Raw genomic sequence first — 22,996 nt, forward strand, 5'->3', positions numbered from 1 at the left:
GGACATGAAGTGATTTTTCCCTTTAGTCCATAAACATGTTTTTCAAAATGCCTTCTTCAGCAATTAATCCTGTTAGTTGTCTTTCACCTCACAATACTTTAAGGTAACCTGAACCCTGCTTTACTCTTCACAATATAAGGGGGCTTAAATATGGCCGTACTTCACCTAATTAAATGTTAGGGTGTTACTAATTAACTGTGGGATTATACATTCCTTAGATAAGATAAAGGTATATAATAGAAAATTGCCACTCTAGAAATATCTTCTAGTTTCTTATGTCTTCAAAGCATTAACAGTTAATGTAAGTCTTCAGTATTATTGATACATTGCATATTTATACTGTACTTGGGGAAAAAATGTCATCACCAAGGTAAAATGTGTATTTTTTTTTTTTAATTGCAGGTTATTTCATGGGATGAGCACTTAAGAGAACGAGAAAGGATTGATGCTCTATGGAAAACAAACCATGTGGTCTTCAGAACTGAGAAGAAATGCAGCCATCTGAAATGGTCATGAATCCCAAACAAGTCTTCCTCTCGCTTCTCATCTTTGGAGTAGCAGGGCTTCTCCTCTTCATGTATTTGCAAGTCTGGATTGAAGAACAACACACAGGTAACACACTGACCTCTTCTTCCTGTTTTAATTATAATGGTCACTTTCTATTAAATAAGCTGTGATGTTTATAGACATAGAGAAAGTCATCATATTTCTAAGAACAACAAAAATTAGACACAAACTGAATTCCCTAGATCCTAAAAGAAAGAACGATTGTACAGTTCAGGTGGGCATTTACTTGGTGGCTTGGAACAGTACTTTGAATTTTTGTTATCTCAGGTGGGAGCATTAGGGGCCCATTAGCCCAGCAAGGACTGCTCATAAAGAATGTGTCTACTCAGAGATGCAGCTTTTATCCTACTTATGACGTGTCCACTAAGCTTTGGCACATGCATAAAAGGAACTAACTATACAGCAAACTCACTGTCTTAGTTCCTTCCTACTTTTTATGTTGATACTCAAAATTGGTGTGGAAATTCTTTAATACCTTTACTTTAAAGCAGGGGTTGGCAAACCTTTTCTGTAAATTAATAGTTAGAAAATATTTTAAGCTTTATAGGCCATGCCATCTATATCACAACAACTGAACTCTGCCAGTGTGTCACAAAAGCAGCCTTAGTTATATGTAAACAAATGGAGCAGGTTGTGCTCCAATAGAACTTTATTTACAAAAACAGGTAATGGGCCAGATTTGCTCCAAAAACAGTCGTTTTGCTGATCCCTGCTATACTTACCTTATACTTTCATCGTTCAGTTTGTAATTGCTGCACATTGGAAGCACTCGATTATTGGTAAAACAGATTATGTTTGTAATGCTAATGGGAAATGGATTATTTTTATGATTAAAAGAAATGTTTTAGAACATTATAGATATATATACACCCAGGTGTTGTGAAATTTAGTTGTTTTTCATTAGTAGAAATAGTTGAAAGCCTATAATTGTTAAGGGAAATAAAATAAAAACAGAATAATAATTTCTTCTTTCCAATTGTTGCCAATTTCAAAAAATTTTCTAGATTTAAAGCCCTTAAGAATCTATTCTGAAAGATAATTTAATATTGAGTCACAAATACCACTTTAAAAGCTGTTTCCATTTTTAAATACCTTTCCTTGGTTAATCCTCATAGACACTTTGTATTTATTTAATTTATATACTAACTTTTGGGAAGGGAGTTTGCACATAATTATTTGCTAGAGAATATGTAACATATTACCAAAAGGTATTAATTCCCATTATAATTTACATGAACTATAATATTTCTATTTTCTATATTACAACAATAATTTATCATAATAACACAATATTTAATGAAACTGTCTATGAAAAATTATACAGGATAATTCCTTCTGCAATACAACTCCTAGCATAGATCTGGTCACATAGTAAGCTTTTAGTAGGTGTTTGTTGAAGGAGTAAATAAAAGAATAAATGAATAGATTGAAAACTTACTGCAGACTGGGATGCAGCAAAGGAGTAAAAAAATCTGAGATCTCATTATTAGGATGTTGGCTAATGTCAAAGTCTCATGACAAATTTCGCCAGAAAAGTATCACAAGTCTCCAAAATGTAAAAGAAAATATATTCATATATACAGACTAATGGAGTAATGTTATGATTTAGTTATGTCAGTAAGAAACTACATGATATCTGAAGGAACAGTCAAATCATATAATAGGATTTTATACATATAATGCAATTTATAAAATGTTTGTTTACAAGCATTGGTAGCCACCATTTACAAGCTTAATGAGTGATGAATGTTTACATATATTTTCTCTAATCCTAACCATGTCTTACTCAGTGTGACATTCTAAGTTTATAGATGAGGAAACTGAGGTTCAGGCAGACAAGGAACTTATCCAAGGCCTCACCTATGTAGTCCTAGGTGCAGAGGGAAATCTAGGATTTGGTTTGTGTTGATCCAAAGTCCATGCCTCTACCCACTACAGTGTTTCTGTGAGGGGGAACGGTGAATATCATTACCTCCTAGACTACAAACGAAGCAACCGAGACTTGGAAACTATAAGGTACAAAGCTGAGTTTTCAAAGTACGACCCATGCCCAGGTTTTCCTACTTCTCTTGAGCCATAAAAGAGCCTCACCAAAAACATAAACATATAATAAATATAAAAGCATCACACAGGGGGTTTAAAATCATCGACTTGGTACACTTAAGATAGTCACAATTTCATAGATTTGTAATCTCCTCTGAAAGTTAAACTCTTGAGTTCATAATTCTTCCAAGTTGAGAAAGTATTTTCCCTACATAAGATGAGCTGGTAAAGCAATTACCATTTATTCTCTTAGTTTTTACTTGCAATTTGCTAGAAGTACTTTTTCTGATATCTTAAATAAATTACCTACTATTTCACAATCTACTCATGACAGTGAGTATAAACTTTAGAACAGGATTTCTTTAGATAACTATTTTGCTGAAGAATGGTTTCATTATTCTTCAAGAGACTTCTACCTGGATTTTTGTCTTAAACCAGGCTAGTACCCTGGGTTGTAATTCTGTTGTTTTGTAGGTAGACAGGCGCATATATATTTTATATGTATTTCAAAACATCAGGAGCGTCAAACATGTTTAAAGGCAGTCTCTTTTTAAATCAGAAAATATACAATCATGGGCTTTGATGTTAACTTAAAAATGAGAAAAAAATCTTAGATACTTTAGAACTGTCACTAAAAGAACCTGGGAAAATGAGTTGGTTTGTTTCCTGAGACTTTCTACAAGTAGAGCCAATTTTAAAATCTGAAATGGTTTTGATCTCTTATACATATCAGTTGAATATGAAAACTTGTAAATTCTTTTCATACTTTTTAGTTGAGGCCTTTTAAACCTAAAAAGATATGGACTGTTTTCTATGCCTTCGTAGTTTTCTTGGATTCTTCTGTGAAAATAAAATGCTTCAGAATTAGCAAAAAAGAACCTTTGAATATGCTCTGATATGTTAGTAAAATAGAAATACACAAGATTTTTGAAGGTGAAGAGGAAAACTGTATGACAGAGAAATTAAATTCTATCCCGTTATATAATACAACAGAGAGTTCTATAATAACATCCATTTTCAGTACCATCACCAATTAATTTATGCATTTATTTGTGCTTATTTGCAATATGTGATGTATTATTATGAATTTTATTTTGTACACTTTTTTTCCTAGTTGTTAAGAGTACAAGTTTCACATTCAGAGGAATCTTGAAAATCCCAGAGCTACTTGTTAGCTGTGTGACCCTAGGCAAGTTGACATCTCTAAGCCTCAGTTTTCTCATCTGTAAAATGGGGACAATAATGTTTTCCACAGAGGATTACAGTAAGGCTGAAAGGAAACAGTGCCTGAAAGCACCTAAGATGTTGTCTGACAAGCAGTAGTGCACAGTAAATGTGAATTGTTATTACTATCCTGGAAATGATGATTATGTAAAGCATCATTTGCTTTTTCTGAGTTACCTCCATTAAGACTCAGCCACAATTCAGGAAGACAATCCCAAGCTTATGCCTTGACTGATTAAGAAAAAAAAAAAAAAAAGGCTGTCTCAGCTCTAGTTAAATCAGTTTAAAGAATCAAAATGGCACAGAGCCATTGTGTTTCACAATGTAGAAGTTAGAAGGATAATGATAGGATTGAGTGCAGAGAGTAGAGCCTGTGTCCTGGAGGATCTCATGTCCCCACAAGCTGCTCAAGGTCAGAGTATTCATTCATTCAACAGTGTTTTCTTAAAGGCTTGAAGATCAGAGGTGCCAAAACTGTAGTGAATACAGAGATATAATAGAGGACCAGATAGAATCCCTGTTCTCAAGGAGACTACAGTCTCATGGATTGCAATAGAAAGTGGTCTTGAGTCCAGGCCAAGGTGTTGCTAGAAAAAGATAGTCCATTGTGACAGAAAGGAGACAGACCCTCCATTATGAGGCAAAATAGTGAATTGGACCCAAGAGAAAGAACCCAATCAGTTTTTAGTGATGAAAATGCTAACAAGATAGAAGATTTAGGAGGAGCATTGTAAGGGTTGGGGCAGGGTTAGCAGGTGCAGAGGACCAGCTCAGAGCAGAATGGTTATATCTAGGGAAAGAGGCAATAGTGAGGAGTGCCAATTCAGGGTAAATCACAAGACAGGGTCTTTCTCCCCCCAGCCACTGTTGGTACACACCTTCTGTCTCTGCAATAAAACAGGATTAAGACTCCATTATAATAGAGTCAGAATCTCATCTTAAAAACAGAATGTGAAGATCATCTTGTATACCACCTGCTTTTAAAAATATATAAATCCAATTACATCACTTGTCAATGATATTTCATTCCCATTAACAAAAACTATCTGGGGCCCACAAAGCTGTGTCGCAAGTGTAACAGCTGCTACCTCTACAGCCTCCCCTCCGTTCTCTCACAATGCTTCACACTTGGTCTCTCTCCCTCTGCCAAATCAAGCCCTTTGTGGACTCAGTGCTCTCATCGTTTCAAAAGCTGGGATGCTTTTATCACAGCTCTCATCTCTCAGGGCTTAGCTCCAATGTCACCTCCTTTGACCACGCCCTAACTCCCAAAGCCCCCACAGTCATCCTCTCTGTCCCCATCTTATCTATTTATGTCAGAGAAATCATCATAATTATCAATTGCCTTATTTATGTTGATTTAATTATCCATTTACAATCTGCAATCATTAATGTTTTATAAATACATGAGTACATAGAGCTTGTATGTCTCACTTACCTTGATGTTCCTATTCCGCAGCATGGAAGGTATATTTGGTAGGTGCTCAATAGTGTTGTTGTACAAGGTGGGTAAATAATGCCTTAGTTGGTTTTCCATATCCAGCCAAATGATTGTATAGACTGCGTTTGAATGCATATGGGAATAAAGAATCCACTGCTCCTCAAGGCATCCATTCAACTTTATAACCACCTCCTTGAGAGTCTCTGTATTTTAAGCCCAGACTCACCTGCTTAACCTGTCCTTTTCTTGTCCTAGTTGTATCCCTGGCCCTGCACGAGGCTCACTATCCTTCCACAGCTTGGCCTAATCATTTTTATGATGAAGAAAACCCCAACTTTTTTTAACCATTTCATGAAAAGACAATGCAGGTCACTCTACTCTGAACCGTAACACTCATCCTTTATTCCTTTTAAAATATGATATATTTTTTCTTGTATAAAACTTGTATTAGAAATACACTTATCAATTAAAATTACCCATTGAGTGGTGAAGAGTTATATACATAATTTTAAATGTACAAAGTAGTGAAAATAAACAGGTCTCACTGAATAGCTTACATTATTTCTGTTCTTGACATTTTCTAGAATCAAGTTAAATCTCAACTAAAATTGTTCTCTAGATTTATCCTACATTAGTTTAAAAGCCTATCTTAACAACTTCTGAACATTTTTATTCTGGGCCAGCAATTTTTATTATTATATTTTATTTTTTAAGTAAATCAATTTATTAGAAACAAAAATAATTTAGCCATTTCTCCCACTTCCCACCACTGGCAACTACCTATCTTCTCTTGATATCTGTGAGCTTGATTTTTTTTTTTTAAGTTTTTTGATTCTACGTATGAGGGATCATATTGTATTTGTCTATCTCAGTCTGACTTACTTCACTTCATATAATATCCTCCAGGTCCTTCCATGTTGTCATAAATGGCAAGATTTTATTTTTTTTATTGCTAAATAATATTCCATTGTGAATATATACTACAGTTTCTTTATCTATTTTTTATTCATCCATTGATAAACACTTAGGTTTTTTGTATATCTTGGCGACTGTAAATAAACATGAAGTGCACATATCTTTTCAAGTTAGTATTTTTGTTTTTTTGTCAGATAAATTCTCAGTAGTAGAGTTGCTGGATCATATGGTAGTTCTATTTTTAATATTTTGAAGAACCTCTATACTGTTTTCCATAGTGGCTGCACCAACTTACACTCCCAGCAACAGTGTGCAAGAGTTGCCTTTTCTCCACATCCTCACCAACACTTATTTCTAGTCTTCTTGATTATAGTCATGCTAACAGGTGTAAAATGATACATGTGGTTTTTATTTGCATTTTCCTGATGATTAATGATGTAGAACATTTTTTAATGTACCTGTTGGCCATCTGTATGTCTTCTTTGGGAAAATTATTCAGATTTTCTGTCCACTTTTTAATTAGATTGTTTTTTCACTACTAAATTGTATGAGTTCTTTATATATTTTAGATATTAGCCCCTTACTAGGTATATGATTTGCAAATAGTTTCTCCTTTTTAGAGGCTGCCTTTTCATTTTGTTGATGACTTTCCTTGATGTGCAGATTTTTAGTTTGATGTAGTCCCATTTGTTTATTTTTGCTTTTGTTGCTTTTGCTTTTGGTGTCAAATTCAAAAAATTATCATCCATACCTATGTCAGGCAGCTTATAACCTATGTTTTCTTCTAGCAGTTTCATGATATCAGGTCTTACATTCAAGTCTTTAGTCCATTTTGAATAAATTTTGTGTATGGTGTAAGATAATGGTCCAGTTTAATTCTTTTGCTTTAGGCAGCCCCATTTTCCCAACACCATTAATTGAAGAGGCTATCCATTCTCTCTTGTATATTCATGGCTACTTTGTCATAAATTATTTGCCATATATGTGTTGGTTTATTTCTTAGCTCTCTATTCTGTTTCATTGATATATGTGCTTGTTTTTATGCCAATAACATACTGTTTTAATTGATACAACCTTACAAGTTTTAAATCAGTGAATGTGATGCCTCCAGCTTTGTTCTTTCTCAAGGTGGTTTGCCACAACCAGTAAGTTTTTAACTATTAATTGATAATATTTTTACATGTTCTCTTAAACAGCAACTTGTCTGACTTTTCTTCCGTACCTCTAACTTTTTTTATGATTTCTATGAGTTCTAAATAATAAGTAATATCTTAATTTAATTTAGGATCAGCATTAGCATCTGAGGTCAATTATTTAGCTGTGAATTATCAGAGATAGCATAGAAAAGAATTATTTAGCTATAGTCCCATTTTTTCAAAACTCATTGTCACCAATCCAGGCTCTGTATAGCATTGTGATCCTGAACATACTTGACCTAAAAATATGTTCTTTTTGGTCAGTGATAAAAACTTTCTGGAGGTCAAAGTTCTATTTACATCCCATATGCTAATATTATCAATGGTAAGCTAGCCAAAGCAGTTGGCTACTTTCAATTTATTTTTTCTTTTGCAGAAACACAATAAAGATCAGTAGGCCGAGGTTGTATTTCAACCTGCCTGTGTTTGTTTGAAAGTGAAAGGTAGTAGCTACGGGGTTCTGATTTCAGACAAAGTAAAGCCACTTCACTGCTTTTTCTCAGCCACTTTACGGCTTTTTCTCAGACAATTGATTCAGGACTTCATAAGCAAACTAGGATCCATATTGTATTTCTAAGGAGATTTCATCGTACTTTTTTTTTTCAAACTGTATATATATATATATATTGTGGCATATAAGATTTTGCTTCTCGACTGGATTGGTATAATTCTTTTCTCTTGAGCCTCTCTGATGAGAATGTGTATTCTTTTCCTCCAAAATCAGACTGTTCATTCTGATTGTGATGTTGCTATATTGAAATTCTATATTCTCCAAAAAAATCCTTTGTATATCTGAATTGGATGGAGCAAAGCACTTGTAACATGGAGGGACTTTATGCTTACTGTCAGTCATATACTCAGGAAAGTAAAATTGCTTTTCTTTAAAAAGTCACTCATTTTAGTTACTTCTTCTGATTCTGACGAGGGTAGCAATGATTTTTCAGTCAGATGAACACATGCTTCCTCTGCCCACCTCTGGATGCTGCCATATCCCATCTTCCTTTTATGTAATTAGCTGTTCTCTCTTCCTGGAATGGGTTTTCCTTGACTGTTCCCATTGCCAGCTTTTCCTGATCCTTCAGGGTACAGCTTAGATATCACATTCCCTCAAGATCCTCTGTAGCTTCCTCTGATGTTTCCTCTCTCAGCATCTGTTTTATTATTTCTTAAAGTTAACTCCATAGCACTTATTTTGATTTGTAATTATCCTTTTTATTTACATATGGTCTACCTCTCTCAATAAAATACAAGCTTTCTGAGGGCAGGGAACTTGCATATTGGAAACTAGTGTGACCCCAACTGCCCCTACACTTCCAGGTCTTGATTTCCATCCTCACTCCACTATGTATCCCCAGTGCCCTTCAATTCCTTCACATTCACCAGGCCACCCGTAGACTGTGTCTTAACTCTCTGCCCCAACCTCTGCATCTTCTGTATTCCTGGGTACTGACCCCTATGTATGCCCCATACTGCAGAGGCCACACTACTAGAAGTGAAGGAATAATAGAAGTTAATGGATGTCAAATTGTTTGAAATCTTCTGACATTGAATGCATTCAGTGGTCAAGCTTTACTACAGACTCAATCCAATCAACATATTTTAAAAAATCTAGTGATAAAGTGAATGCATTTGTTTTCCAAATATGTTTTGAGCACAAGTAAGTGATAATACTGTTACTTCAGCCCTGCCAACCCCACCTCCATTTCTCCTGTCCCACACCATTTACAGAGTTGTTCCAGGAATCACCATATTTCAAAGGAGCCCTTCATTTGGTCCACTGGCAGCCACCTGAACAATGCTAGGCCTGCCATTCACAGTACACCACACATTGCTGGTCACAGTGAATTACTAACCCAGGAAATGGGTGGCTGACTCAAGCTCGGTCAATGATTTTTTTCTCTTGGGACTTTGGTTTTCAACACCAGGAGGAAGGAGACTGGATGCCTGAATTATATGATGCAAAACTCAGAATCTTATGTGGCTGTTTCCTACCATGTGGTCCAGAGCAGCTGTAGATACCAGGCTGGAGAGAGAGAGAATAATATCAATAGTTGGGAAGAGAGGAGTGGGTTGTGGAAAGAGCCTCTGCAAGTGTTTGAGTTCCTGTATCAGCAGCTTCTCCCAAGATACACTGTCGTTCCTGCCTGATATATATATGGCTTGTAGGGGTAGAATATTATTCAATTCCAATCCTTTGCCTGGTCTGATAATTAAATTGACTTAAGACAGATAAATAGGAAAAAAAAAACTTGATTTCATACCTATTAGAGCTCCATAAAGCTGACTCAGAGAAGTGACCAGAGCAGGAAGTTTTCATATCTTTATACAAAGAAACAATAAACTTGTGAAGAACTGACAAGAAAAAGGGGTTTGTGCTCAAGGTAGTAAATTGGTAAAGAAGTAGCAAGGTTTGTTTATACAGCTTTTTCAGCTCTAAATTCCCTATCTCCGGTGATAAGCATATCTTCTGCCCTCCTGGTACAGAGAGAGTATCTTTCACATGGGAAGTTTATGTCCTGATTTTAGGGGGGAAAAGGACGGTCAGAGTAGCATTCTTGCACTAGCTATTTCTTAAGTACTTTTAATTCAAAACAAAAAAAATCAACATGCCAGAGCAACATATTTTGGTGTGACATGTTCTGAACCTCTACAGGCTCAAATTGGGTTTCCATCACCTGCAGCCCAAATAGTTCTAACAAATACAGTCTGGCTCTCATATCTTAATCTTCTTTCCCACCCTTAGTAAGCAGCCACCTTCTCAAAATGGGGTTACTGGAGCTTAGAAGAGTCTCATAAAGGACCCCCTTAGCTTTATTCATCTCTTAAAGGGCGGATGGCACAGAACAATCTTCTTGCACTGTTACCGATTCATTTTACACCACAGCACAGGAGACTGCCTATTCATTGCTGTGCCCTGCACCTAACAGTGCCTGGCATGGAGTAAATGCTCAGTAAATCTTTGCTGAATAAGTCAACCCACACCAAAAGCTAAGCTCAACTTTTTAAAGCTAAAGAAGGCAGGTGAGGCTGGCACTTAACTCTGGTTTTTCAGAGATCAGTGTTTGGTTTGGAAGGGATTTCTTGAAACATCCTTCCTTGAGGTTGGGAATGTAGGAGCGGTTTAGTTTTCTTTTTGCTGTGCTTCATTTTTTAACACAGGCTGGATCATTATTTAGCAGACATGTTGTTAGTAAAAGTTGAAAATGGAATTTGGAATTCCATAAAACAACCTTTTAAGATTCCTTATAGTGTTAAAGTCCCTGGGGCCGTCATTGTGTTTTTGAAGGAAATATTAACAAATAAACAAACACAGTCACGTAAGGTCTCCATCTTGGAGGCAGTATTTTGCACTGGAATGCACTGAGCTTGTTTTGTGTCCTTAAACAAGTTGATTAATCTCTCTGGGTTCTGGTTTATTTCTTCTCTGATTACCATACCTTCTTCCTTGTTCTCATCTAACCACCTTCCTAAATTTGGTATTTATCACCACATTCCTGTGCAGGTCTCTCTAATTTTTTAGCACATGTGTATTCCATTTTTATATTTTTAGCCCTTTGTAAAGCATAACTATCTGTATATACCCTTTCGCAACTTGCTTTTTCATTCAACATTCGGTTTTGAGTTTTATTTATATATATAGGTAACTAGCTAGTTAGCTCTATATATCAATATACATCAATCACCTGTTATATAATATTTTATTATGTGAATATAGATTAGTTATTAAACTTCTTTTATGTAGAGCCCTCAGTTCTCTCTTTTTTTTTTTCAGTTTTACCCTTCTGAAATTTCTTAGTTTTTCAGAACATTTTAAATTCACTTGAGAGTCCATCTGTGTGGCCCACAGTGTGAAATTATTGTACACAGTATCATCGATTTTTAAAAGCCAATGAAGAAGAATGTGGAAGCATAGCTGACATCAATGACATTGACAGCTATCATCTCAGGAAGTTTCCCATTCGTTTGGGTCGATCTCTGAGAAAGAATAAAATACATCCTGTGCAGATATTGTTTTCTTCTTTTCCAATGACATTTAACTGTCATGTGGGTGGCTTCTGGCTACATATTTAGTAAAGCATCTTAATGCAGAATTTTCCTCATTAATTTTCAAAAATTGAGAAGACCAGAAACTGACATTAAAAATGGTTCATAAATATGCAGAGAGAAAGTAACACAGAGCTAACATATCCAGCTTTCCTTGCTATGGCCATGCTTGTGGAAATGCCTAAATGCACTCTTAATAAAAATGTCTCAATGATAAACATAGTATTCCAGAAGGCTTATCATGTACCAGGGGGTAAAGTCACAATTAACAGTTATTCACAGATTTAAAAAAATAGATGTAAATACTAATATATTTCATAGACCTAGAAACAGCTTCCAAATGACTTTTATAGCCAATTTATTATGAATTATTAGTTCATATAAATTAGGCTCACATAATTTTGCATTTCTTGTAATATGAAATATACTTGGAAATACAAATGATTTTTATTGTAAGATATTCTCAAGTGCTTTCTACATGACCCATTGCATTACAATTAGCTAAGAAAAATGTATTGAGTAACACTGAGAAAAATTCTCAGTTTTAAAACTCTTTAGATAGAGAAAGCCAAAGGATGTCTAGTAGCAGGAGAAACAAGAGTAGCATCCAGCTTTCATACACTCAATAAACCAATGTGGGTTTTACTAAGCCATATTTTAAGTTTGCTCAGGAGAGAGACAAATCCATAAAGCAGTCAGGCTGCTTATGATCATGCTGCCAGAAATACACAGTAAACAATGAAATTGCCTCCGAATTTTGGACTCAGAATTTTATGATTGACATTAAGGGTCAGTGCCTGCATTTTAGATCCATCCCCAGAAGCAGTTCAATAATCAACAGAAATCAGAAATTCATCCACTGAACCACTGGCAGAAAATTAGGCAGAGACTCTGTTTGCTTTGGATCAAAGGTATGTCTGAAAACCTAAAGCTAAAAAAAAAAAAAAAGAAAGAAAAAAGACATAATTGCAACCTGAAACCCCATATCCAAAAAGAGAGATGCTATGTTTTTGGAAGAGCTATAAAGAGTTATGAGCAATCTAGACTAGATGGGAAAATGGTGATATACGTAAATGGAAAACTCGTGGTAATGGAAAAATGTAATAGGTTTTAATTTTATTTCTCAGTCTTCTGAAGTGTTTTACATCAACAAGGTTGAGCTTGTGTTGGCAGGCATGCATTTGAAGAAATCTTAACAAACTCTAATTCTATGATGGCAATATCCATGAAAATTTAAATAGCATTGTCTTTTTTAATCCACAGCAACAGGTAGGCAAGCTTTTCTCCTCAGTATCTCTTACATTTAAATTTCATGCTCTCTGTTTACAATCAGCAAGAGTCAGGTTACCCTTGATTTCCGCCAAGGTGCCAAGTTAAACTTGGCTGATGTTGGATTCCAGAAGGCAAAGAGCTTTCTTCCCTGAAGCAATTTTGTTTTAAGACTAAAATGAGATCTCAGGTGTATTTTTAGCATCTGGAATTCTTAAATATTGATTTATTCATTTTTGACTTTGGGGACCCTTTGGGTGGTTATATTTTTGTGTATTTACAGTGTATAGCACTACTACATGCATAATTATATTAACTTCAAACAATCGTGTTGCCATTCCTTCCAGAAAACTTTCTTGTAAGGCTCATGTAACTTCATAAGGGCATACATCTATCCATATTTGAATGCTATGAATATACATGAGAGTCACTGATGGCCGAGAACTGCAGAGAGGAAAGAGGATTCCTGAAAACAGGATCTGGGCCCTGGCTGCTGTGGCTCAGTGGATTGAGCATCGGCCTGCGAGCCAAGTGTCGCTGGTTCGATTCCCAGTCAGGGCACATTACTAGGTTGCGCGGCAGGTCCCCAGTTGGGGGCGTGAGTGAGAGGCAACCATACAGTGATGTTTCTCTCCCTCTCTTTCTCCTTTCCCCTCTCTCTAAAAATAAAATAAATAAACAAACAAATAAATAAATAACTTAAAAATATATATTAAAAAAAAAAAAGAAAAGAAATCAGGATCTGTAAAAATGTGTCAGGGTACAATTTCAGATCCAAGGGTTTCGGTGGTGTTGGTGGTAATGGTAGTGATGGTGGTGGCGGCAGCGGTTTGCAAAGAGTAGCCTTGTGGAAAATTCTGGCTACCTTGTCAGATCCTAATGCATCACATTCTTGATATCAGTGCATAAAAATGACCTCTTCTATTGCCACAATATTTCTGTCTGCTTTGAAACAAGCTGCTAACCAGCAATTCTGAGAACTAATAGGCTGTCCTGGGAAATGAGTAAATCTTCCCTTGTTTTTGATATTTCTCCCCATTATCTCCAGACATCTCCATCTCTCTCTCTCTCTCTCTCTCTCTCTCTCTCTCTCTCTCTCTCTCTCTCTCTCTCTCTCTCTCTCCTGTTTCTATAGAATTAAATTCAACTCAGGACATGATATTCTTTCTTTATGGTATTATGGACTACCCTATTTTACCAATATAAATTTTTATTTAAAAACTCCCACACAATTCCAAAAGACTTATCAGAGTGCCACTAAATACTATGGCCTTTTACAGGGTAAGAGTCACTAATTTCAAGAGACCCAAAACATTGATTGTCAGAGTAGGGTCTTTTGGGGTTAGGTAATCAATGGAGATTTAGCTCAGTTCTGTCTCACAATGAGTGAATCATCTCTGAACCCATTTTGTGGCTACTCCCCAAGTCCCAGGATGCATAATTGGAATACCCATAGTCAGCAACTGACAGAGTCCCCACATTGGGGATTCCACAGAACATGTCTACTGAAAGAACTTCCCCTGATCTGTATGTTATTTTCTAATAGTTGTCTATTTTAGAAAAGGAAATAATCATTAATTAGCACCAAGGGAACTCCCACTAGGTAGCTGTGTGTCTTCTGACCTAAAACACAAGGAAGTTATGATAGAAGGTGTTAAGTTTTCCTTTTGGTTATAAAATGCTGATACTTTTATTTATTTGCAACTTGTTTCTATCAGCGTTTTTTTTTCCTTGAGTAGTCAAACTGGAGATGTATTGGGTTCATATCTATTTCCTTTGTATTATAACCAAATAAAGAGAGCTTGGTACTCCTACGTATTCTCAGTAATTGATTGTGCAATAAAAGCTGATGTTTTCCTACACTCTTTTGCTTCCACATGCATCAAAGTCGCCTTGACCCCCTTCTCTCTTGCACCCAGCCTCATCCCTTCATTTTGCAGTTCTTACTAGCATGACATGAAAAAAATGTGCATTAGTCAGTCTAATGGATAATTACATCAAAGAAGGTGGAAAAGGATCTAAATTTCAAAGTCAGATTAATTACCTAAGTCTTAACTATAAGTAAAATGGCATAATTACTTTTTTTCAACTTTTTAAATTGTGCTGCATATACCAGGCTTGTTTTCATTAGTTTCTAAGGCTCTTTGTAACTGCATTCCTGTTTGTATTCTATGTAGCTTTGAATTCAGTTTTACTCACAATAGAACAGAGTATTGTATAGCTTTAATATAAGACAGACTCTTTCTGAAGTTGTAGAAACAGCATTTTTATTATGATTGTTTCATGTAACACACAGGACAGGCCCACGCTTACCCACGATCATATCTCGCCAACAACGAAATTCCCAAGCAGTTCAGATAATAAATTTTTTAACATTTCAAGATAAATTTATATGATTTATTCATTTTAGGAATGTTGAAACATTTGCTCTTTGGTAATTATAATACAGATAGAGCTAAAACAGTAACAATCCTGTCTTCATGTCTCATCTACAGTTCACTTACTTCTCTGGCTTGTTAGAGGGAGGTAACCTCAGCCACTTGTCAAACACAGCTTCACAGCACCCTGGCGTAATCCACACTAACTACAAATATGTCAGTGAAACACCTAAAAGTATTGTGCAGAACTCTGGGTTGTAAGTGACAGAATTCTATTCCCATGTAGGTTAAACCAACAGATAAATATGTAGAGATATTCTGCAAGAGACTTTCTCAGCATAGCCTAGGCCCTGAGAAACCCATGGTGGTTTCAGAAACAGCTAGATCCAGAGTTCCAGCAATATCTTCATCAGGACTCTCCTTCTCTGCTTCCTCTCTTGGCTCTGCTTTCCCCCGCACAGTGTGGTCCTCAGCAGGCGCCTGAATTTGATGGCAAAGATACCCATGGGAAATTCCAGGCTTTTATCACCTTTGTCGATAGCAATTGCAAGAAAGAGACCTCTTTCTCCCCTGGTGCCCATATCAATTACTGAAAATGAACTCTGATTCATCCTGCTGGGGTCTTCTGCTAACCTCTGTACCAGATGCTGTACTCATGAAAATAAATATTCTGACTGGCCAACCTGAGTTATGGACTTTCCCCTGTCTCCCAGAAAGCATGGTCTGACAATTGACAGCCGCATGCCACTTACGGGAGTGGGAAGCATGGACGTGGAGGCAGGTTTTACTCTCCATGGCACCACATTCAACACTGAAGTGGTAGAGTTGCCCAGCTTTTAAAGAAGTTCACAAAGTGACCTCAGAAATCAGAACCGGAGATGAGTCAGTGGGAGTCCGCTTATCTTTGGGACAAAGTTTCCAAAGTTCCTAGAACTGGCATTTCCTTCAGTGGTTGTGTTTCCTCTCCAAGTATGTTACATGGAGTCAGGATTCTCTCGCTCTTTTTATACCCACAATAAGCCCATAAGATAGGCACCTGTATGATCCTTTTTATTATTTTTTTATCCTCACCCAAGGACATTTTTTCATTGTTTTTAGAGAAAGAGTAAGGGAGAGAGGTTTTTTTTTAGAGGTGGAGGAGAGGGAGAAAGAGAGGGAGAGAAACATCAATATGAGAGAGAAACATTGATTGATTGGTTGCCTTTCATATGTGCCCCAAATGGGGACTGATTCCACAATCTAAACATGTGTCCTGATCAGGAATCGAACCCAAAACCTTTTGGTTTGCAGGATGACACCCAATCAACTGAGCCACACCAGTCAGAGCTGATTCTTATTTTAAAATTAAGGAAACTGAGTCACAGAGTGGGCAAGTAACTTGCTCATGGTCACATAGCTAGTTGTGAAACAGGGTTTCCCAGTCTTATTTCTTATTATAATCACCAGAGAAGCTTTTTTTTTTTTAATGTGGATTACCTGAGTGTCATCCTGAGACCTCCTGATTCAGTAGTAGTTCTAGAATTAGTTGGATGACCTTACAGTTAGAATCTTAGATAGGCAAAGTTACTCTGATAAGTAACCAGCTGAAGAGCCTCTGATTTTGAGAGCAAGAAGGAAGCAGGAGATAAAGGGCCAGAGGATTTTTTATGGGATATTCAATAGTAAAAAAAAAGCAGAAAAAAAATAATTCATTTGTTACAATTTGTGGCAACCTGGTCATTAAACTCTAATCCTGTTATATAAGGAAAATAACATTCTGGGAAGAGGCAGTTGTAGCGTGCTCCAGTCTTTCCTTCAGTTACTGCTCTCTTTGCCTCTATCCAAAATTTACTCTTTAATATAGGCAACTTTTTCCACTGTCAGCTATAGTGGAAAAATGTTTTATCTTTGGCTTACAAACATTCCTACTAGTGTGAAATGCAAAACTTAAAACCTCAGTGCCATTCTAAATGCTATTCTGTTTGGAATAGTCTTGCCCATCTTCTCACTGAACTCCTACTTACACTTCAGTTCTCGGGTTTAATATCACCACCTCCATGAGGCCTTCCCTGATTTACTCATCTCTATTACATTCCCTGGATCTGCTCTCAGTCAGCACCGTGTACCTTTCTTTCATAGCAGTTATCATAACTTCTTATTGTTAATTTACTTGTGTTACTATTGGATTGTCTAGTACTGACCTTCTACACTAACCTAAAAATTAGTGGTCATATTTGATTATTTAGTGTTGTATTCTCAGAATACTGTACTGTTCCTGATACATACTAAATATTTGATGATTCTCTGTTGAGTGAATGAAAAAGTAAGACTACTTTAAGAAACTGTCTTATCTGAAACAAGTCCTTAAGGAGACATTCCCCTAAATGAAATTTCTCAGAAGAGAAAGAAGCACAGAAAGACTAGGAGACGCATAGAAAAGGCTTAGAAAGAAAGTAGCAAAAAAATGATAAGGAAGCAATTATCACCTGCAATCTAAATATAGACATAACCAACAGAGCCTTAAGCTGTGTAAATAGCTAGGAAGGCACTGGAAGAGGCAAGTAATCAGGCCATTAACTAGAGAAACAGAGCTAATTGCAGTGAAGTGGACGTAATGTTCTTGGGAGAACTTTGTTGTTTCTTTTTTCACAAAATGTTACAACTAAAAAAGATTCAATAATACCTCTACACAGGGTGGAGCAAAAGTAGGTTTATATTTTGTGTGGAAAATAATAAAATAAGTAATAAATAATAACACGAGTAAATTCTGTTTCCCATACGCACAACTGTAAACCTCCTTTTGCCCACCCTGTAGTAGCCCACACACTGAGATCTTGATATCCCAGAAGCTCAGCTTACTGGGAGCTCTTCACCTATGTTCAAAATTTCTAAAACCAATGAATGTTACATCTTCCTTTATCACCTGGCTGAATGGCTTAAAAGAAAACAAGAGTCCTTTGCACTAGCTTCCATCACATTAACTCTGAGGTTATGGGTGCACATTATTAATTAAAACCAGAAGGTGAATGTAGTAGTTGCTTTAGTGGGTCAATCATTTGGAAATACTGGGTTCAAGGGGGGATAAAATGGGGCTTACTGATTTTAAGTCTACCCAGAGTCTATGGTTATTTTCTAGAACTTGTGAAAATGTTTGAGTACTCAAAGATAAAGTTTTGGGTTTCTATACATATGTCTATATAAGGAAACTGCTAAATCAGAATTATGCATTTCACTCAGACACCTATAAAACATAACTCATAATCAATTTCATTGATTATACAACAGAAACCCTATCACCTAGTGATGTTGTCACCCTTGTAATCTTGTAGCCCAATGCATTACTTCTGTGCTTGTGGTTATACTTATAATGGTTGAGGCGGGGGGGGGGGGGGGGTTGTTGGTATGGGAAAGGTAGGTGGTGGCAGGGAAGAAAAGTTTAAGAGAAATAGTGGCCATTCTGACAAGACCGAGGGGTCCTCAGGAAGAACTGAGAGCCTCTTCAGTGGCTAAGTGAAGGAAGCCACCAGAGAAGCTCAGTAGCAGAGATGGTGTCCCAATGCAGCCATGACTGGGGACAGGAGTGCCTCAGTGAGAATGGCCTCAGAAGCCGAAGGTGGCACTGTGGGCTGCATTCTCCAGAATCAACTGCAGATCTACAGGTTGTTCGTATTATTTTCTTTTTATTACATCTCTTTCTAAAGTATTTTGTGGAGTATGTTTACTTGGAAAACGTTCTTAAGTCTGATTTCTTGAAGTCAGAGAGCCCAAGTTCAGATCCCTACTCGGTCTGCTGATTCTGAACTCCCTGATGTTGAGGTCTTTGAGTCTCTATTTTCTCATCCATAAAATGGATTATTAATACTCATTTACAAGGCCAGTGTAAACATATTATATAATATAGGGAGCACTTTATCCAAGTAATTTTAAAATGGCATAAATCTTTCATATATTATTTGGGGCCTGAGACTTGGCATGTCTAACAAATCCCCAGGTGATACTGATGCTGCTGGCCCTTAACTACATTTGGAGAAGCACTGGTCTAACCATTGCTCATGTTGCTCATGGTGAAAAAATGGGCATATCATCTAAATTTAGCCTCTGAAACACAAAGGGATGTCTCTCAGGAGAGGAAATACTTAATTTGGGAATGAATAATATTCCTCCCTGTTCCCCACCCTTTTCCCCCTGGGCATTCTGTTTCTGGATGCACATCCTAGAAACAGCTGGGGCTATCCTGTGACCATAAAGGAGCACTCTTATTATGACTCTGAGGTTGAGACGGCCATAGCAAGGGAGGAAATTGGGTCCATAATGGCATGTAGCCCTCATGGTACTTGGCCTGGGGCCTGAGTTTCCAGTTATGTGAGAAAAATACATATCTTTACTGTTTCAGCCAATCTGAGTTGGAACTTTCTGTTCGTTATAGCCCAAAGTATTCTAATACAGAAATATCATGAAACCAAAACCTACAACTAGAAGATAGAAATTTAAGGTAGATAAAACAATATTCATATGCAAACAAGAGGAAATAGTGGACACACAGTGTCAAGCAACAGGAACTAGTAGAACCCTTGATTTCACAAAGTAGGAGAAAGCGATGAGGCAAAAGCCAGTAGCAAATTAGCAAAACAAAACAAAACAAAACAAACAAACAAAAGCCTTTCTTTTTAGGTGGCAGAAACAAAACAATCCAAACCCAAAACAGAGCATAAAACTCTGGCGAGAAATTCTACATTGAACATTTACACTTTTGCAGCAGGATTTATCTTAATATGTTTAAAGCCTGAGGCACAAGCTCTGTCTGTCTTTCCCCATCTGCCTTTCCAAACCACCCTGGTAATAAATTGCTCAACTCTGCTTATACCTAAATAACAAAAATTAGGCTTCCCCATTTCTCTCCCTAACCGGGAGCATCCCCCCCTTTTAATGGATGCGACACGGAGGCCTAACTTCTCTCAAAGGTGGCAAGGGCTCAGAGGCTGACTGTCCTGAACCATCACTGGTTATGAGGAGAAACATCAAATTGTCAGACTCACCTAGGTAACCCGGCCACAGCCTTGAGGTTAAAAACGGAAGTTGTCAAAATTGATTTTACAATTCAGTAGGAACTACTGTCAGACAAATGAAGTGGTGGTGATGAACTGATTCAGAGGGAAAGTGATAGAAGTCAAGCAACTGGCACCAGCACCAATTAGCCTGGCACTAGAGGAGCCATTGTGCACATAGGGCCACGTGATCCCTTGGAATAAGCAAGCTGTTAGGGCTACAATAAGACCAAGCAATTAGATATAATACAGTTCTCGGTGAATTAGTCCAAGGCTTTGCAGAGTCTTCTACTTTGGCTACATGCCTGTCTCTATCTAGGTTTAAGACAGCAGATATAGCACTTCCTATTTTGCTCTCTAAATCCAAGGCAAAAATGAGCAACATCTTAGCACGGTTTAGAACAACCTAGTTCCTACAGACTATGAACAAATGCCACTTTCCAGGGTGAAATAGAGACAGCAAATGCCAGGAACCAACCAGCTATGTCTCGTAGGTTTGTAGGAGAATAAAAAGGTAGTTGTGCCTTGACTAAAAGCAATGAGATCCAGGTCCCAGGTGGCCAGAGGCCGTCCCAGCTATAGGAATGAGTCCTTGATATTGCAGCAGTATATGCTTTCACATGCTGTGTTTATGGTACATAAATTTTGCTGGGCGTTGGAATTTTCTAGAAACAGAGTTGTCATCTGATTTTGAATACAATTTAAGACTTCTGACCTCCTTGTCCTACAATTAATTATTCCTACTGCCTTGAGAATTATCATGTGCTGTTTTGGCATGTCCATTACTGTATAGAATCACAGTCCTATGTAGTGAGGACTGTAGACAGAAGACATAAGATAATGGTTATATAACAACAACAAAGAAATTTTTAAAATATTTTTTAATTTAAATTTCTGGGAAAAATAAAGTTTTGGCTCCCTTAGGTCTGATAACAGCCAGAACTGAAAAAAATAAAGAATGATTCCTATATCTCATTATTAAATGCATTAATAAGTACAGTACCTTATAATTAACAGTGATTATTTCTGTTTGGTGGAATAACATGTGATTTGGAGCATAATTTTTTCTACACTTCTCATGACTTTTCCCTAATTGTTTAGATATTTCTTGGTAAAAAGTGAAACACCATTGCCTTAAATAAGGAAAGTATTCCTTACAACAGAAAAATTTATATTTCTATTTAAATGCTTTTTGCCTTTTCATTTTTCCTTTCCTTTATCTATCTACCAATATTTATAAATGTGTAAGTATGCAATCTAAACCCTCAGTCCTTTAAAGGAAATGTCTGTATTTATCATATAAAACCCTCTGTCTAAGTGAAACATCATTTTATTGTGACTCACGTATAATTTAAATACACACACTAGAAAAAGCTCATTTCCTTTTTTAATAAAATAATATGCATTATTTCATGTTTGGTAATAATTTTAAAACTATGACTTAACTGATGATTTTTAAAAAGTAAAACCAGGGAGTTCTGTATCTCAGCACTCAACATTGAGTTGGTATACTTATTTGGAAGTAGCTTCAGTCACAGCTATGATAGAAAATCTAAACAAGAAGGTGCACCAGGATTACAAGAGAGTCATACAGGTTTAATAAGGAATAGTTGATAGGTTTCCCAGAAAATGAGGAGAGTAGGTTAACAGGGGAGTCTGGGAAACAGCAATAGGTAGGTGTCTAGGTGGGTAGACAGTTGATACCAGAAAATTTCAGAGAGAATTACTAAAGAGTAATGGACAACTTCAGTCTCTGGGAAACTGGAGAAAAGGGCAGGTGACCAAGAGATAAACAAGTCCTGAGTAATAATATGGACATGAGACTTAAGTACAAACCAGAAATGTAAGTGGTAGGAATCTGTGCAGGAAGCTCCGTTCATGCCCACAGTTGTCCCAAACATGGCACATTTGGAGGAGAAATCATGCCATTAGAACTGGAGATATTTGTTAATTCCTGGTAAATTTATACTGAAATGACAGCAGAAAAGCTATGGCTGTCTCTGTATAATTCCCTCTAAGGTGACAAAAAAGCCACTTTCCTCTTCACCAGCACTGTGGGAAGTGAGAGTTAAGGACCCTGTACACTCCAGAGCCATAACAGACATGGGGTTAGGAAGCACGCTTAAACCTGAAAGTTTTTAGCCTTTTCATATCAGCTTCAGTTCATTACTGAAATATGCATGCCAACTGTAGGCTTACAGCATCTGTTGTAGTTCCCTTCTTATGCAATCCAGGTAAAACTGGCTCACAAACAATGAGACTTTAGAAAATTCTCAACACAAGTCTCCTATGCTATGTGTTATGCAAAAACCAAGGGACAAGATGGCACCCAAGCAGCAATGCTATACAATGAACTGAAACTGGGCAACCATAGCAGGGGGTCTCTGAGCAGATCTGTTTTTCTTAATCTAACTTCATACTGCTGTAAAGTTTGCATTCCTAAAATAAGCCCCTATCAGTGGGGACAACTGTAATAGCCACAACAATGAAGTATAATTTTAAAAAATAAGTCCCTATCATACTACTGGCTAAAATTCCGGCAACTGTCCATTGCCCAAAGAATGGAACTCAAACTCCACAAGCAAATCATCGTCGGCAGCCGTCCGTCTCGAGAGACGATGGTGTAGCTTCTTAAGAGTCTATCTGCACCGCTGAGAATGGCTGTGCAGTCCGACTCAGGAGTGACACGGTATCTGTCTCCTCCCGTGTTGAATCGACATCTTGCGATGACGCTGGAGTGTCCTCTCCAGTGAAGCTGAAGCTACAGAGCCTGGGCAGGGTGATATGGAGGGTCTGCTGTTGCCCATGCAGCAGACCCCCCCTCTCTTCGCAGCTGAAGGATCCAAGGGAAAGACGGAGTCAATACAGCTTGGCTTCAGGTGCGCCGCAGGAGTT

The 22,996-nt window shown here is 37.1% G+C and overlaps 1 protein-coding gene and 1 long non-coding RNA gene across 2 annotated transcripts in view; one reads left to right on the forward strand and one right to left on the reverse strand.

Annotated features, from left to right (window-relative positions):
* The first annotated feature begins 406 nt into the window (after positions 1 to 406).
* CHST9 (carbohydrate sulfotransferase 9) overlaps positions 407 to 22,996 on the forward strand; it is a 192,217-nt gene continuing 169,627 nt past the window's right edge. The window contains exon 1 of the mRNA XM_090285689.1: positions 407 to 612. Coding sequence (XP_090141815.1) covers positions 492 to 612 — 121 coding nt within the window. The 5' untranslated portion in view covers positions 407 to 491. The remainder of the gene's footprint in view (positions 613 to 22,996) is intronic.
* Positions 424 to 22,996, reverse strand: part of LOC150002720 (uncharacterized) — a 114,216-nt gene continuing 91,643 nt past the window's right edge. Inside the window, exon 3 of the long non-coding RNA XR_016512722.1 lies at positions 424 to 589. This is a non-coding gene — a long non-coding RNA (uncharacterized LOC150002720). The remainder of the gene's footprint in view (positions 590 to 22,996) is intronic.

The sequence above is a fragment of the Furipterus horrens genome, unplaced genomic scaffold (assembly GCF_987537825.1).
Source record: "Furipterus horrens unplaced genomic scaffold, mFurHor1.1.pri manual_scaffold_8, whole genome shotgun sequence".
NCBI lineage: Eukaryota > Metazoa > Chordata > Mammalia > Chiroptera > Furipteridae > Furipterus > Furipterus horrens.